The sequence below is a fragment of the Trichoplax adhaerens genome, genomic scaffold (genome assembly GCF_000150275.1).
Source record: "Trichoplax adhaerens TRIADscaffold_10 genomic scaffold, whole genome shotgun sequence".
In the NCBI taxonomy this organism is placed as follows: domain Eukaryota; kingdom Metazoa; phylum Placozoa; class Uniplacotomia; order Trichoplacea; family Trichoplacidae; genus Trichoplax; species Trichoplax adhaerens.
The window spans coordinates 575,181-594,157 of record NW_002060952.1 but is presented as its reverse complement, the minus strand read 5'-3'; the positions used below and the strand labels follow the sequence as shown (position 1 = coordinate 594,157).

The following is an 18,977-nucleotide window of genomic DNA, read 5'->3' as shown; positions in this document are numbered from 1 at the left end:
TCTTTGAATTCAGACCTGGGTCCGGATCGGACCAGACCGGACCAGACCTCGACTGTGCTGTACCCTGAGGCTCTGGCTGTACTGTACCTACAGTAGACCGGAGTGTGCTGTACTGTGCAAAAACTTTGAATAGGCCAACTACAAACTCTGTATAGGAGAAGGGTGACATCATTTTTTCTTCAGACTGTACTGTACTGTACAATACTGTACCGTTCTGTACGGTACTGTGCAAACAGAACAGCTCAGAGCTAGAGATGTTCTGCAGACTCCAAAATCGCATCATAACATTGGTAGCCCTTGTCTTCTTCAACCCAATTTGAGCTATCATTCCTTTAAAATTGTATCATCATCTACAACAACAATAAACGATAGAGCAGGACATAATGGTCAAAAGAAATCAACGTTGCAAAGAAACAGCTAGCAACACGGTTAAGAAAAAGCGCACTAGCAAATTGAACCAGATCGAAGATATTCAACTCAAAACCGAGCAAATATTCTCCGATCAGGAGAAGATCAACTTGCTGGTTGATATCTTAGATTATTGCCAGGTGAATTGGTATATCATCCACTGAACTGAATGTAGTCAATCCTTCAATGTAGAGTTAATTTACTACAATTTGCATCGTTAACTTAACCATAGCAAACTGTAATAAGTGTTAATAGGATCAAGAAAATAGCAAGGATGAGTCCTCAGCTGTAATGGGACTTACAGTAGCCATCGTGCATTACCATCAGCAGAAGTACAGTACATCGTATATCAACTTGGATTATAGATTCATTCTACCATAGTTACAAATCATTTAAAATGTCTAGCCAATACAATTCATTGATGCACAACCTTAGTAATAGAGAAGACAAGTATACAGTAATTCTAGATTCTGTAAATAATGAACTCATACTCGGCACTCGAGTTAATATTTGTACACTGCTTGTAGATAAGATTTAAAGGACTGAACATATCGTTTTCATCTTCTTTGCTACAGTCGACTGACCATCGTACTATCGAAGCTGCTGTCCGCGCTCTGGCTAAATTATTTTCTCACTTTGTGGCTAACGGCGACTGTATCAACTCTGAAAATCGTAGCGACGATTCAGAAAACAAGGATGACAGTAAGTATATCATAAATAAAATTGGTATACTTACACGTATTAAACCTTCATCCTTGAAAATTAATCAAATATTCGCTCTTATAACATTGTGAGTAATACTGACACGTATACCGAAGCAAAATGGAGAATCATTCACATCATAAAATCAATCATCACAATTACAAATAAAGATACTGTATTGTAGATCAAATCTGCCATAGGTACTGCAATAGTATTCATTCTTTGATTTCTCTACTAGAGGAAATGATCAACCGAAACTGTTCAAAGATATACTATAACTGGATGCACAAACAATATCTGACATGCCAGCGGTACTTTATTGCTTTGATGCAAGATGCCGACAGCAATATCCAGGTACTTTCGTAAGGCTAGAAAGTTTATAGGATACAGTATTCCATCAAAATTTCGACGGTAGTAGTCATCGAAAATTTACAGTAGGAGAGATTGCCTCTATACTGGTACTCAAACAAGTGAAGCAAAAATGAAAATTCCAATCGATTTACAAATATACTGCTACATAATGCTATCGTTTTAATCAACAAATTTTCTTTCATATTCCTATCATATAGGAACTTGTACTAAACTTCTTGATGACCTTCGTATCCGATGAGTTTAAAGCGAAGCAATCACTTAACCAAGTTAACCACGTATTCGAATTTCCAAACATGCTTTTCTATCGCATTTTAGAGGCTGTAATCTTGAGCGATAAAACAGATGACAAGAGCCTAATTAAAAAATTGAGCTCCTTTTTTAAGTATAGCGATATTACTTATTATACATTAAAAAATATCGGGTGAGTACATTCTATTTTAGAAATATGATGTAATCTACTTCATTAAATTGAGTTCATTTGTAACTATGAGCTACATAATTTGCGAAGAAGTTACCTTAAATTAGTAATCAGAAAAAATATTCAATCTGTGCACGGTGTGGCAACGATATATAGTAATTTATATTCCGAAATGCTAAGTATAATCCTATCTGCACGATTGCAGAACGCTGGCCGCCTTAAAGCTCGATGACGCAAGCAAACCTATTAATGAAACTTTTGTGGAAAATGTATTTTATCTACTCCGTTCAATTAAACTTTACAACTATGACGAAGAGATCTCATCATTTTATTTGGCTACAAGTAACCTTGGTAAGTAGATATAAACTACGTCGACCTATGTGTCTCATTTCACATGACTTTTATTTCCGATTAACTTAGCATCAAATAGACTTTTATATTGACATATGTATCCTGTAATTATACAGAAAATTCAACAAATGATGATTATTACGGTAAATTGAAAGAACTGAAAGAATATAAAAAGGTCTTTAGTAAGGCATGGCTAAATTTTCTTCGTCTCAAGGTATAGTTTAGAAAATCGCTATAAGAGGCATAGTCTGCTTTAGTAATTGCGGATGATTGTTAGGATGTAAAATCTATTTCATTATCTTTACATATTAGTTACCCATGAAAGTCTACAAGAAAGCACTTGCCGTTTTGCATACTGACGTTATTCCAAACATGCTAAACCCCAAATTATTAATAGATTTTTTAACCGATTCTTATAATATAGGTTAGTATTACAGGATTGAATATCTTGTCATATTGATAAATCTATGATAGATTCTGATATATCATTTATTCATTTAGGTGGAACTATTAGCCTGTTGGCTTTAAATGGCTTGTTTATTTTAATTCACCAACATAATCTGTACGTTTCAGTTCATCATGTGTAATGTTAGCTATACTGCTGCTATCATTCTACTACTATTCTGAAATGAATCTAATCAGCTCACTCTATCTTATCTTTTATATCCTAGAGATTATCCTGATTTTTATGCCAAGCTTTATGCCCTAGTGGAAGCCAGCGCATTTGTTGCAAAGTCTAGTGGGAGGTTTTTCTATCTACTAGACCTCTTTTTGACATCAACGTAATGATGGTTTAATAAATTAATTTCTAAGTTTCAAGACTTATATTTAATTTAATGTTTATGGTAAAATAATTGCTCTATATTTTTTATAGTCATCTTCCAGCTTATGTAGTGGCGGCATTTGCTAAAAAGCTGAGCAGAATCGCACTGACTCTTAACCCTGCAAGTAATTGTTTAGTATTCAGAGCTGTAATGTATTAAACATTATGACAAATTACGATTTCGATTTTTTACCTCTCTTGCAGGTGCTATGGTTGCTATAGCCTTCATATGTAATCTGATAAAGCGTCACGATAGCATCAAAATCTTGATTCATCAAAGCTTAAATGGTAAGTATAGAAGAGCAGTTACGATATGCGTAACTCACTAGGATTAATAACTTGCTGTCAGTTCAAAGCTGTATCCGTGCTATTTTATTGTTTAATAAGGAAAACGAAAAGTTTCCATAATTAACATTCTGGTCAAAATTAACCCATCAGAACAGGTTCCAGGTGACCCCTATTTGTTCTATGAGGAAGATCCCGCAAAGTGTAAAGCAATAGAGAGCTCACTATGGGAGCTACAGGTTCATTTTGTGCCTTAAAATCTCCCCGTCTGATCTTAGGATCATAAGTGTCATTAACGTAAAGATATGATTATTAAATTAGGCTCTTATGGACCACTATTATCCTGGTGTTACAAGTTTAACCGAAATATTTAAAAAACCCATCACTCAAACAGAAATTGACATTAGCGAATACACAGACCAAACTCTTAAAATGGTAGAGTAATTTATAACTTATAATCAATTCTTAACAAAAGCATTCGAAATGAGTTATCCATTTAAAACGCCCAGCTTCTAGATAAAGAATTACATTCTGAAATTCCCAAAAATCCGGCCCTGGAATTTAAATCACCTTCTGGAATCATTCCTTCTGGTAGTGAAATTTGGAAATTTTGGTCAAATAGCCAGAAAAAATAAAGTCTTAGAATTGAAGTGCTACATTAGAGCTTGATTACTCATATTATACAGACTATGACTGTTTTATGGCGATTGAAAAATTTGATATTTTATTCTCTAGAATCAAATATTTTGTACGCGACTGTTTATAACATGTTATCATCTTGATATATATTGAAAGTCTGAAATAAATTCAGTTTCAATTTTTACTGTATATTCAAACATTGCATGTACAGTACTACCAAATCTAACTTTCTCTCAATCTGTTACAACATTACAAAGACCATAAAATAAAAATTTGATTAAGTTAAATCTAATACATATAACATGCTTTATAATTTAGAGTGTAATGTACATAGATGCAGTATTTATATTTACATATATTTACATAAGACATTTGGCTAATCTTGATCTTTCTGCAATAATTGATATGGTAGAACTCCTACAAAAACTTTTATCAATTATATTTTGGTAGTATAGATCAAAACCTGCAATAATTAATCATAGTTATCAGTTACTTCACTTTACACATGTAGTGACTTAATGTAAAGAAGAATCCAATTTGAGAATTTGCTGCTCTAGTGATTTTGAGTTATTTCTTGAATTAACTGATCCATGGGCTGCTTAGAATTTGTATCAATTGAATAATATGTATACAGTAATTAGATCGTTCATTTTACCTGTAACCGTACTCTATTAAATGGAATCATCTACAATATTTTTAGACATGAATCACTATACTTGAAACATTACTTTACCTAGCATGACCAATTGATCATATATATCTACATTTAATTACAACAGCAGCAGGGCTCTCTTCTAATCTATACCACATATTGACAATCTATCGCTGGGAGCATTCTTTAGTACGGTTGACGAACTTACCAAAATAGAAATAGTTTTATCTTCCTCCACATCTTGAATAGCGTCATCAGTATCATCAGGATCAACTAAGTACCACTTTGGAAATGATTCTAACCTAATAAAACAATTTCCAGAAAATATGCACAAATTAAAAAAGGATTGATGTAAATTACTAATTAATAAGGCCATCGGAGTAATAACCGTTAGTTCAGGTATACAGTAGTAGAATCCGTCAGTTAATAAACCATTAATATAGACCCTTAATACCTACAATGATTATATCATTTCCAGTACTATTTCAGTATTGCATCTACTCGCACAGCACTTAAGAAATTGTGACGTGAAATACTACGTAGTGAGTAATCGGCTTATGGTTTACGGAGAGGCATCGTACTGACTGTTCTCCCTTCTAATAGCATGCAAATATTGATTACACTATAATTCATAAGTTTACCCAATTAGTTGTGTGTTCTCACATCTACATCAGACATGCTTGCGCATAAATCGTACATACTATTGATAGGGACTTCTAAGAAAATTTTCTCTTAGAAGTTCCTGCCATGGATGCCATCTACTTCATCTGAAGAAAAACGCTATACGAGTACTCGTGTACACATTATTTTATCCAAGAAATACAATACGTCGATGAAAATAACACTGTTCTGATCGATGAAATCTTTATCTACCTCCACTAACACATTTAAACGCTATCGTAAGAACTAGTGGCAACAAATCATAAAAGATCATTGATATACATGTCTATGCAAACAGTATGTCATGTAATAGTATAATCGTCAGCACAGTAAAAGATGCACTATTCAAGTCTTGATGAATGACTGCTGTAGACGAATTCATTTTAGTAAGCAGGCAAAGTTCATGATCTCAACCAAAATGATTCCTTTCTCAAGTTTTGAGCTAAATAGCTTATACTTCATAGACTGCTATCGTGAATGTTACCTTTACTCTCAAGAGATTTAAGCACCGATTGAAGTATTTATCAGCGAACAGAATACATAAAATAAAAATAGAATACAGTAATTAACCGGTACAAAATGAAGAGCGTTTCCATTTCTAAGAATAGTATAGTATCATCTAGAAAGCTTCCCTCAATACCGGTAGCAAACTGTAATTCCATGCGATATTAGTAATCCTATCTACTACACCTATTGATTGAGTAGTTTATAAATTCTGAATATTTGTATTTGATAATGCATGTATTGGATAATTAATAAATATCGACCTTGAAACATCCACCAACACTTACGAATGATCATGGCAAGGGTTTTCATTCGACGATGCATGTGATAATCGATGCCTACTGCTAAAGTCGGACAGGAAATTTTGTATCGTGAATTTTCTCAATTGTAATTCTTTACTGTTTTTACTTTCTACTCGATTGGATTGAACAGTTATATTAGGGTCTATAATTTCCGAAGCATCCAGAAAAGAGGCCATAGTCTAAATTCGATTTGATCGTCACTGAGCTCCAGCTTTTACGAGCTGCTGCAAGCTCCGGACCTACAGCAATATTGTACGCTACCAATAGTGTGCAATGCACGCAGTAGATTTCATACTGTACCCTAGTACCAATGTTAATACATGTACAGTAAGTGACAATTTACCGTTGGCTGTAGCTTAGAGGCTGCCGCCAACCCCACCTAACAGCAAATTATTATGGAGTCTTAAAGTTGATAGAATGCCAATTTTGCCATATATCCTGATTCATATGCCAGATGATTGGCTTAGAAATACTTTTAATATCCAGTATTGATACTAGTATTATCTGGAAAATGAATTCTCGCCATAAATCTTGATGGATAATTGCGATAATTGAACTCAGAAATATCCTAAAATCCTTCCTGTTTGCACATGCATAGCAGCAGAGAGGAAGGGAATTTTATCATTCGCCTTAATGAACATTGGAGTTAACTGGGATTTAGAATTACCAAGATGAATCCCTAATATTTATACGAGTATTCGAAAATTTTGTTGCACGCCTTGATTAGTGTGATCATATACAGTAGTTGAGCTTGGAATGCTGCAGCATCAATTTTCAACGTTGACACTATCCTCATTTCACTTTCTTCATTCCTTTACGATTAAACTCTCGAATCTTTATAATAAGATTCTGTATATACGCTTATACAGTACAGTAAGTTGTTACACTTTACTGCAATCTAGGAGCCCATAACTTTTAAAATAATTAGTCAATAACTTCCAGTGCACTCATTTGCCTGATCCCCTAATCCCTTACTCTATGATTTCAATCATTGATTATGTTGATTCTGCAATCGCAGTAAACTGACACCGGATAGCTAAAGCCCTCAATGAATAGAAATACCTAGGTGAAAAGTTCAGAATTGTTCCTCTGATAAAATCTAGACAATCTATAGATTAATTACTAGTATTTTACTAAGCTATTAGTGTAAGCATTCATAATCTTTAAACTCGGGATGATCTACTTTGTAGTATACGATGATCGAATAGGCTCTCATTTATTTACTCACTCCATAATTTAGATTACTGAATATGAAGCTTACATTTACTGGGCTATTGGTGTAAGATTCACAATTTTTAAACTTGTGGATATTCTGTTTTATTGTTTATAGCAATCGAATAGACTCTTATTCATTTACTCACTCGATAATTTAGACTGCCAAATATGAACGTTACGTTTACTGGGTAGGATTCATAATCTTTTAACTCACGGATATTCTACTTTGTAGTTATGGTTATCGAATAGCCTTACATTCATTTACTCACTCGATGATTTACATTACTATATATGAACGTTATAACTTATACACTGGAATAGAATGCTATTTATTGGCAACTAATGAATGTACAGTCATGGCTAATTTTATTCAGCATTTCACAACTAAAGTAAAAGTATAGGTAATCAATTAAGCAAATCCGATTTCTATCTGCCATACCTTGATAATTTTAAAAGAAAATAGCTATAAATTTCCATAATTAGCACTCGTGCAATCATTTATATGACTTGCTGCCTTCTACAATTCAGAACAGGCAATCTATAGAACTTGATCAGATATAGAATTAGCTATCATCGCATAAAGTTTATATGTTTCTCAAGCTAAAGGATTCATCACAAGATAAATCATAATATCTGTTCTATTTATTTCCAGATACTAACTCGTATCTTGAAAAATATGGTAAAACAAAGTATTTTCAACATATTCAAAATCCGTATATATCGTTGCTTGATACATGAATTTTTATAGGCTAGTTACACTAAAATATCACATGATATATCCATTGCTTAACCTAATCCTACTTTTCTTCAGTGTAACAAATCAATAAACTACATAGATCATTCTTTATATCTTATACTAAACAAATTTGGATAGCATTCTTCATTATAAACACATTTATCAAAGGCTGCAGCTCGGAAAAAAATATATTAGATAATAGACCTATAAAAAAGTTCAGAAGAAATCAGGTATAGTCGCATCTAAATTAATAAAAGTAATGCCCAAATAGTGGATCACTACTTTTCAATACTAACTCTTGACAACATTTAAGTACAGATCAGAACCAAAATTACAATAAAAAAATAATTAATTTTTTTTATACTTGGAATTATAAGACATAAGTATCCTTCAACGTCAAGAGTATATTTCTATAATATATATCCAAAAATGATAATTATTTTACAAAAATATTTTATAGTAAAGGCAAAATCTTAATTTGTATTCCTTTCTATTTCGAGATGTATTCGTATAATTGATATTGACCAGTAAAATTAAAAAGGTTGCCGCAAGGATCATTCAATTCACTATAATAGAATCCAGATCATTGAGTCTTTATATCATTACTATTTCGATTTTTTGGAGTTAAACGATATTAATTCCAATAGCTAGAGTATTTATGTCTTGTATACTTTAAATAAAATGGTAATTTCACACTTTGATATGACACAGTATTATACCATACAATGAAAAAAAGGGCAAAAATACTTGATACTATAAATATTCGCAATCGACCTCTAAGATTTTCTTTTCAGTTTTTTTATACGTTCTAATCGCACTGTTTCCTGCTGTAAAGTAGTTAGTTCCGCCAATCTTTGCTGAAAATTGACGCTACCTCCTTCCATAGCGTTGGAATACATATCTAATTATCACGATATACAGTCAATATAAGCAATAAAATTCATTAGATTCATAGTTTAAATCAGCCATGTTCATACTGTTTTGAAAGAACAGATTTTGCTGCCTAGATTCCTGTTACAATATTGCAAATGAATCATTACCTTCATATGATTTATGCGATGATTTCGCCTTGCTAGGTACTCTAATATTTGAAAAATATTAATGAGATGTTAACTTTATACTGAAATGAAAGATTGCTAACTTAAATTTAAAATTGATTTTCGTGAATATCGTAGTTCAAATTACGTCGTTTATGCCCTTTATTTCGATTCATAAATGAATAATACGTGATAGAAAAATTCTAACCTGCCAGGTAAGCTAATTCGTGATGTTGATCGTTTAGTGTTAGCTGTTACTGCAACACCAGTGGCTACAATATCGCGAGACTCACGACACGGCTGAGTAGAAGATTGAATAACTTTACTTGCCGAAGAACGCCTTACATCATCCACCTTCAGTAAATATAAATATTATCATTTTCAGTCATCTATTTTCTTATCCCATCACTTAATCTACTACTTACATTTTCAAGTTTGGTATAGATTAATATTACATGCCCTACACTATATGCTATCATTTAATCTCTTAATAATGTATTAAAATTGACTTCTACGATCAGAAAAAGCTTAATTTATGATCATGGAGAAACAACTTTCGAAGTAAAATAACTAGCTATGACTTTATGAGCGTACTTACTATCGTTTAGAACAGTTTCATGACAGTGCTTTATCGTAGCCTTAAATCAAGCCATTACTGAATTAAGAGAAAACTAAAACGACATCTGTAACTACTATTGTTACTGCTTCGTTCTCATGACAACTAGGTTATCGTATCCCCTTTACTTGATTTGATTTTTACCTTTCTCAATGGTGGCATAAATGTCATATTGCTATGATAATTAGCGGAACTTCTACCATGAAAGCTATTGAAACGATCTAGTCTTTGTTTAAAGCTTGGTGTATGTGCCCGGTTGTCGACATGAAATAGAAAATGTTTACCAGTATATAGCGTCTCATCTGTAATCCCAGGTTGAAGAGTAGAATTTGAGCGCCCAAAGATAGACGGATATAAATCCATTTCATTCGAAGTAGGGCCAAGATGAAATGCATCAGGGCTATTAAGAAAGGATATGAGATGTCTAAGCGTAATTTTATTCATTTTTTACAGCTTACTTTTGAAGACTCTACGAACTTGAAGTTACGTTATGTTTTTTAATACTTTATAACATGACAACAGCGTTGAAACAGCTTTTTATAGAAGACTAAACAGTTAGACTCCACATGACTTCGACTGGACTCAAGACTACAGCCGACATAGAGAGTATAAACTAAAAGACTTACAAATAGACGTAGGCTATATAATTATTATAGTTCTGACCCTATAGATTAGCACCATAATTATATGATAGTAAAAACAACGTACAATAAATCCAAATGAAACAATTATGTCAAGTAAGAAAGATATCAGCAGGTTAAATTGAAAGAGACAGAATGAAAATGAACGCTACTACTTAATCATAAAATATACAATAAATTTTTATTAATCTACTTCAAAAGAAAAGAAAGCTACAGAACTATTTCTCTATTTTTAATTGTACACCGCCTGATTACATATCATAATGGATTCTAAGCTTCAAATAAGTCGTACGTCAGGGTAATTATGATGTATTCCTGTCGTTAACCTCGACCTTTTAACTTATTAATCATTTATAAGACGCTTCTGAAATATAATTTAAACTTACCTACTACTCTGATCTGTTGCTCTGTGAGCGGTTTGTGGTTCGTCGTCAATTGGTCCTAGTAACAGTAACACAGCAAGCATATAAATAGAACACATATACCACCGCTGTGCCTTTCATTCTTGAAAAGCCTATTGACTCTATCTTATATAATATATATAATTTTATAAAGGTCCATTATATCAAAATGGTTATTGTTGTTGTCACATAAAAGAAGTACCCCCAAAAATTAATTTGCTAACATTATTATTTCAGAGACGTTAGTTATACTCTTACGTACAAAGTAAATTCTGGTAATAAAATTTACATTATTTATTCTCTCTAGTTGATATATCGTAAATGTAGATGCTATATACCCGTGTATTAGCTAACTATAAGGCGGAAAAACTTAATGACTCTTCATGAATATTTTATCGTTTTATTCTAAGTACTTGATATTATTCTAAAGTTAAATTCAGCTTATTTAAGTTTAGAGCTATCCTCTAATATCATGCTATAAATCAACTTATTACAAATATGACCTAGGTAATATGATCTTACTTAAAATCGATTTTCGCCTTTGCTCGGTAGTTTTATCGGAAATATTTTGCTTTACTTGGTTAGCTATAATCTTTTCACCTTTCTGTAATTGCTCTTGCAAAAATGAGCGATTAAAGCTTGCTTCAAACGTAAACAAGTCACTAGAAACGAGTAGCTGATCTTTTCCCATACATTGAAAATTTTTCAATCCTGAATCAAGCCAAACTGGGAAGCAAGGCCGATGAGACAATGTTGGATTGGCAAATTCAGGTTTACCATTATTAGTGGATACCATGTTGTATTACGCCGTATCAGATTTTACCATCACGTTTGAATATTATAAGAAACGATAAAGTATTATTTTCTAGAGCAAGGTATAAAAACAAAGCTCCCATTAATGTTCATAATGGATGATTGGGAAGATAAGGCAACAAAAAATTTGAAAGTATCTTTATAATCTTAGGCTATAAGCATAGGATATTTATAGATTTTCAGGCGATAGTCTGGTTAATTATCGTCAGTTGCTATCATTAATTATCATCTACTTTTTCCTCTATCGGCAATGTAATTAAATCCATGAACAATCCCATTGTTTTTTGGCCACTATATTGCCATATAAATTAAACAGTATATCGTTTTAAAACTACCGTAATTAACAGCTACTATCAAAGTTTCTGTTGATTGTGCCTGAAGAAATCTGCCAGATCAATTTCTTTAAGGAAGATACATTAGGGGGAAATATGTAAATAGAGCCATCTATTTTTGGATAGCGATACCATCAACTAAATCTTTTTAGATATACGACGATAAAATTAAATTATAGAACAGAAAAGCTGTAAAATTAATTGAGAGTAATTAGTGCTTAAAATTATAATGCTAGTGAATTATGTAGAAAGAAATTTGACCTATATATAGAGTATACGCATAAACTATTTTAGTGACGGTAGCTAATCATTGGAGCGTTAGCCACTCTTACTACCTAAGGAAATTATCTAGTCTTCAACCTTCTTAACTTCTTAAATATCTTTTATTTTACAGATACATAATTTTATTAATTTATGTCAATAATACCTACCTTCATCTATCAACTATGATACAGACAACACTCTTCGTTAGTGGCTGCAGTTGTACACATGATAGTTTACATACTAAAGTGTTTCTTTTTCATCGTATATTTGAAAACAATTTTTTGTAACTCCTTTCTCTCCTAGATACTATTTCCCACTCGCTTTCTCCAAGGATAAAACATGACTTCGAAACGATTAGCATCTATTGTTGCTAAGCAACAAATCGATATCATCATATTATAATAAAGCGACGGGGTCAATAACATTATATCGGTATTAAATCGTGTTATTGTCATGAAATTCATATTCAATACTGCATCTCTGGTTTAATAAATGACAAATGTATCCAATATTGTACTATTGTGCATACACATGTTGAAGCCATCAAAGACAAATGATAATAATAAAAAAGGCGTGTTGTGATCAGTTCTAGTAAATAAAGTTTGCTATGTAGTTAGACATTGCTATAAACGGTTTGCGAACACTAGTATTTCAGCTATGAGATTAGCTAGAATAATAACTGTATGATTATTTTAAATTTTCTCGTTCTAGCGTTAATTAGTTCTACAGTCATGAAATTACATGTTCTAATAATGCATGACATGGGTGTTAAGATACGGTGATCGTAGGCTATCTGTAATCTCGATGAATTATACGGTATGAGCTTATAGATATCTGTTAGCCTAACAGATCTTTGTTGCATGAATAATACGTACAGTAAAGTAAGATAATTTTATCCGATACTGTATATATTGATAACCATCTGTAAATCTGACTTATGTTGTCGTGTAGCTCGTAGACTAATTAGGCCTACGACCGGTTTTAAACTGTCAGATGTTTTATTTATCAGTTTTAAGGTGCCATGTTGCTGTAAAAGTAACGATTCGATATTGCCATTAAGCTATGGCTTTAACTTATAGACGTTTTATATTGTTATATTGCGAATTTTACTATATTTGCATGATATATCCAACTATTTCAGTTCTTTACCATCCTTTTTGCGGGTGTTATATGCAAGTGTATAGTATTAAACAGTTTCGACGAAAGCTGCTAAGAAATGTAAATTTCTTAACTAGAGATTGTGCATCATTTACCTTATTCAACATTCCAAAACATGAAAACGTTTGTAATATGTCAAATACTCATGCAATACTTTCCGTCCGATGGTAATATTTAATCAAAATTATAGAGTAAAGATCGATAGAAAATCCTCATTCTAAGAGTCTAAGAGTCTAAAAGCACTTAGAATAATTTAATTTACCATAAGTATAAAAGTCCTTGAATTGTTCATTACAAAAATTCAGCGCAAACTAAAGTCTGACAATATAACCTCAATTTACTTTATTTCAATGATCATTTTGATTTAAGAGTTAAATATAATGTAATTGCATCCGTTACAGTCGCAATTATTCATAATATCTTCTAAAATTTAAAGTTATTATTGATACAGAAAATAATTTCGTAATCATACTTTTGTATAACGTTTTAGGTTTATAAAATGCGTAGTGATATGATATCTTCAACTTAGTTACAGTACAAGTAAGGCTATGATAACGAAATATACAGTACACAAAAATATAACGATATCATACAGCACAAATTGAGCTAAAAGAAGTCATTTTTCATAGCGTAATAATTTGTACGCTTACTTTTATTAGAATTATTAGATTCTTTTCTCTTATGATTACTCTTAGCATTATTTTTTCGTAGCTTCTTTTGTATTTTCTTGCGAATCTGATCGCGACTTAAACCGCTATTATCTTGCGCAGGATTATTTTTCTCTAAAATCATGTCAGGCTCTGATTCTTCCGTATTGTTTCCATCTTCATGAGTCTGAACACTTGTTGGTATTTCACATTCGGCTGAGTTTAGCGATTGATCTTCACCTATTTTGGTTAATAATTATAATTTAATTTTAAAATATACTGTATAAATTTGCTGGAGCATAAATATAATTCTATCATCAGTTAGGGCATCATACTGTACTAACAACTGTAGGGATAACAGAAAGTAGACCGTAAATAATGGAAATACGTGTTATGGTAATTTAAATATACATACTAATTTTGCTACGTTCGTTGATATTTTCGTTAACGTCACCGAGGTCAGATTTATCCAGTTCATCGGAACTAGAATCCTCTTCATCATGACTGCGCGATGCATTAGTATCATTTAAATCAATTCCTTCCATCTACCAAAGAAAGACGCAATATAACAACATAGTATAAGGATGCGGTTGGTTATACTAGTAAATAGAATTATTAGGTATAGAAAAATTGTTACCAGCTCATTGAAGTTGTCTTCTAATTCCTTTGTAAATCCACTAGCATTAATTTCTTGGTCAAGGCTACGTTCTTTCCTGATCAATCGATTTTAGAACATAAATAGTAACATACCTTGTTAAAATAAAGGAACTAGAGCAGATTTTTAGATATACTGCACTTGTTACTAGGCAAACCTTATATCTGAAAATTTAGGATACAATTCACTCTCAAATTTGAATCGTCTCAAAAAAAATGTTCGAATACATTCAATATCTCTTTCAAAATACCTTGTAAATACAATGAATGAATGCATTTGTATGATCATTAGTAAAGGGTGAGATATTCCTAATCTTGTGAAGCAAAAATATTTGAACTTACCATTTGGCGTTTTCATGATGAATTGAAATCATTTGTGGAAAATCAATGACAATGGGATGATCATCTTCATCCAATATAATATTGAATTCATTGAAGTCGCAGTGAATTAATCCGAAACTTCCAAGCAAGACTATTAGATTCATCAATTCATCATATAATTTGGCCGGATCAGCTACGGAATGACAATGACATCTGCAATTACAAAAACTGAAAGTTAATATCGAAGTTCGATCGGCATTTAATTAAAATTTTAGTCAGGTTACTACAAAGCTACTTACAGAGGGTGACCATTAACAAGATCCATGACAACGCAGTGTCTGTTATAGTCAATCGGTGTCGGCACAGGATAGCCAACATCATATAAAGCCTGTGCAGGCAGGAAAACAAGGCAGACATTTAAAGATATCAAGTTTTCAAGGTGATGCAAGTGATTTTAGACAGAAAATAAAGATAAATTTAAGGTGCTACCTTCATAAAGGCATATTCTTTTGTTGCAGATAATCGCGATAGATATATCCATGAAGCACTACGACGTTTTCCTAAATAGTCTCTCTTCTCTTTTAACTTTCGGAAGCATATACGACCTAGTCTAATGTATTAAAGTATTTATAATAATTAATAAATTTCATCGCTATAATAAAGGTAAATGATAACTAAAGTTCACTTGATTAAGAGTTAATAACAACTTTTGTGCTAACCTGTGTATTTTTAAAGCGTATTCTTTTTCTTCGCCAACTACAATGAATACATCTACGAAGGATCATATTAGATATTTTATCTCTTATATGTAGCTAAAATTTAGGAAAAGCAAATTATGACCAGTGAACTGTAAAAGCTACTAATTGGCTAGGACTGCAAAAGCTAACACAGAACACTCTATCCTCATTTATGTGTATTTCTATTTCCATATCATAGCATATTATAAGTTTATTCTTCAGTTTGCATTATACGTACCAGATTCCTTGCCTACTCCAATTTGTTTACCGAAGGAACTGATCGTATCTCGTGATGCTAAGGCTTTCAATGCAAGGTAATCATAACCGGTAAAGGTTAGTCGATAACCAGAACCTGAGTAGACAAGATGACCAATGATGGTTAAGAAGCAGCTGTAGATGTAACCGAGGCCGCCAGTAATACCTATTTAAGCTATACTAAAATTGTCTATCATATAGTATTATTTACACAATAATTAGACGTAAGGGATTGCATAATAATTTATATTACTACTGGATATACACTTATTATACAGTATGGCTGTATATACAAAATGGCTATCACTGTCCGTCAATAAGCCCTAAGCAAAATGGGTCATTATCAAATTCTAGGGCAGCCTAGTATTACAATGATTTCAATTCATCTCTAATGCTATTAATATAATCTACACGTAGAAAGGAGAGTAGTGGATTGGTAGAGATAAAACTGTTCAGACTATAGTATCCATAAACTTACTTTTGCCATGTTCAAACCGCAAAAGTCTATGTTTTTCCAGTTGACGCAAAACCTTATGGCACCCGCCATGTTTCAAGTCAGCAATAGAAGTAATTAGGTTTATTGGAACGATTTCATGATTCTTCATGCCCATTTCAACCTAATTCAATTTACAAATAACAACATACCTAAGTTTTACCACATTGTCACCAGGAGGAATTACATATCAATCATAACTGCTTGAAATCATCGAGCAAGATTCTTAAATTCATGTGATTTAATGGTTTACAATTGTAGTTATTGAATATGACATGTCTAATTTCAATATACAGTAGATTCGTATCTATAAAAGCATAACAATGATGAATAGATATTCTATCGATCCGTAGATGTTGACTACAAGATTCAAGTTATTGCACTGTACAAGTTATCCTAGATGTGGATGATGATTCCACTCTGACTTTGGTGGTGCTGTCCATCTCAATATTGTGTAGATTACGAGTTCGGCCACCGTAGTAGATCGTATCTACAATAGCGTAACAATGACGAAATGGATATTCTATCGATCGGCCATCGCTAGATATTGATGACGATAAGATTCAATTTACAAATTTACCCTTGATCTGGGTCGTGAACTACTCTGACTTGTAGCTACTGTCAATCTCACTATTCTGTACATTATTAATGACGAAATAGACATTCTATAGGTCGCTGGATGTTGATGACGACAAGATTCAATTGATAAGTTTATTCTTGATCTGCTATCAATCTCAATATTCTGTCCATTAATGACGAAATAGACATTCTATGGATCAGCTATCGCTGGATGTTGATGATTACAAGATACAATTTACAAGTTTACCCTTGATCTGGATGATAATCTACTGTGAATTACTACTGCTGTCAATCTCACTATTCTGTACATGAATGACGAAATAGACATTTTATCGATCGGCTATCGCTGGATGTTGATGACGACAAGATACAAGTTACAAATTTATGCTTAATCTGGGTTGTGATTCTACTTTGACTAGCAGCTGCTGTCAATTTCACTATTCTGTATATTAATAATGACGAAATACAACATTCTATCGATCGGCTATCGCTGGATTGTTGATGACTACAAGATTCAATTTACAAGTTTATCCTTGATCTAGGTCGTGATCTACTGTGAATTACTACTGCTGTCAATCTCACTATGTACATGAATGACGGAATAGACGTTCTATCGATCGGCTATCGCTGGATGTTGATGACGACAAGATTCAAGTTACAAATTTATGCTTAATCTGGGTTGTGATTCTACTTTGACTAGCAGCTGCTATCAATCTCACTATTTTGCACATGAATGACGAAATACAATATTCTATCGATCGGCTATCGCTGGATTGTTGATGACTACAAGATTCAATTTACAAGTTTATCCTTGATCTAGGTCGTGATCTACTGTGATTTACTACTGCTGTCAATCTCACTATTCTGTAGATGAATGACGAAATAGACATTCTATCGATCGGATGTTGACGAAGACAAGATTCATTCAAGTTCGAAGTTTCTCCTTTAATATCTAAGTGGTGATTCTACTCAGACTTACTGCTGTTAAAACGCGGAAATCTTCTTGCGTTAGATAACGCAACAGGCTTACATTTAATTTTCCCATACTCAGTACAAATTAGAGAATCTTTTCGATCGGTATTAACGGCGACAGTAGCTTGAAACTTTGCAAATTCTCTTGTATAAGTATCCAAATGTCAAGAATCTTCTCCAAGGTTGCAACCCGGACTGCTCAAGAACTCATGCCTGATGCCGGACACACATTTGGATCGCCAACTTAGTATAGGCACTATACACTATACAGAACAGTAGTTTGTGCTTATACTGTCCACTGTATCCAGTCTCCACTTGTCGACACCCATAGCACAGCAATGGAACAGCGGTGTGTCCATCTATCTATCTATACCGTTACCGTACTCCTGGACCGTACCGTACTGAATGAGGTCCGATCCGTCGGCAAGGAGACGGGACTACTAGTCCTAGTAGTAATGTCCTAAAATAGGACTAAAAGTAAAAGTCGAAAGGAAAACGCAAAGGTAAGCCAAAGGGCTATTTCATGGATAATTATTTGGACATACACATGCAGTCTTCATTATTACATGTTTGTTACTTTTAAGAGCGGGCAAACACAGACATTACAAACTGATATCCAATTCTTGAATTTTAGCAATTTTGCTAAATGATATTGCAGACGTATTTTGCCAATTAAGGCAAACGCATTTCTTACCACAAATGGATTGGTGGAAAAGGTATATCCAATTCTTGAATTTTAGCAATTTTGCTAAATGATATTACATACGTATTTTGCCAATTAAGGCAAGCGCATTCCTTGCCACAAATGGATCGGTGGAAAAGGAAATAATCCTATCACAGTGTAGAGCTTTTCTATATAATGTGAAAGGGATGCATGGAAATAGTTCAAATTTTGCTTTAGTTAAACACTGCAATTGATATGGCGGTTATGTTCTAGCATGTTATGACTACTTGTGATGACAATCGTCCAAGTGGATCCATGGCTAGATT

The 18,977-nt window shown here is 32.9% G+C and overlaps 4 protein-coding genes across 4 annotated transcripts; 1 reads left to right on the top strand and 3 right to left on the bottom strand.

Moving 5' to 3' along the window:
* Positions 1–383: 383 nt before the first annotated feature.
* TRIADDRAFT_59225 (uncharacterized protein) lies at positions 384–3,994 on the top strand (the record flags this gene model as incomplete). Its single annotated transcript, XM_002115333.1, has 14 exons — positions 384–548; positions 984–1,110; positions 1,349–1,464; positions 1,680–1,903; positions 2,106–2,251; positions 2,368–2,465; positions 2,564–2,675; positions 2,753–2,813; positions 2,923–2,997; positions 3,126–3,199; positions 3,279–3,362; positions 3,462–3,598; positions 3,681–3,794; positions 3,869–3,994. The coding sequence occupies 14 exons, from the start codon at positions 384–386 to the stop codon at positions 3,992–3,994; spliced, it is 1,659 nt and encodes a 552-aa protein (XP_002115369.1).
* A 440-nt stretch (positions 3,995–4,434) lies between these two features.
* Positions 4,435–6,292, bottom strand: TRIADDRAFT_59224 (uncharacterized protein; the record flags this gene model as incomplete). Its single annotated transcript, XM_002115207.1, has 4 exons — positions 4,435–4,461; positions 4,654–4,683; positions 4,859–4,952; positions 6,102–6,292. 4 exons carry the CDS (start codon positions 6,290–6,292, stop codon positions 4,435–4,437), a joined length of 342 nt encoding a protein of 113 aa, XP_002115243.1.
* Positions 6,293–7,740: 1,448 nt separating this feature from the next.
* Positions 7,741–11,558, bottom strand: TRIADDRAFT_59223 (uncharacterized protein; the record flags this gene model as incomplete). Its single annotated transcript, XM_002115206.1, has 7 exons — positions 7,741–7,770; positions 8,886–8,968; positions 9,108–9,148; positions 9,313–9,458; positions 9,865–10,120; positions 10,748–10,802; positions 11,285–11,558. The coding sequence occupies 7 exons, from the start codon at positions 11,556–11,558 to the stop codon at positions 7,741–7,743; spliced, it is 885 nt and encodes a 294-aa protein (XP_002115242.1).
* A 2,944-nt stretch (positions 11,559–14,502) lies between these two features.
* On the bottom strand, positions 14,503–18,060 carry TRIADDRAFT_29316 (uncharacterized protein; the record flags this gene model as incomplete). The annotated part of the gene is made up of 9 exons (XM_002115205.1): positions 14,503–14,689; positions 14,789–14,881; positions 14,973–15,164; positions 15,251–15,339; positions 15,441–15,561; positions 15,671–15,722; positions 15,927–16,040; positions 16,422–16,560; positions 17,995–18,060. The coding sequence occupies 9 exons, from the start codon at positions 18,058–18,060 to the stop codon at positions 14,503–14,505; spliced, it is 1,053 nt and encodes a 350-aa protein (XP_002115241.1).
* Between the last annotated feature and the right edge of the window lie 917 nt (positions 18,061–18,977).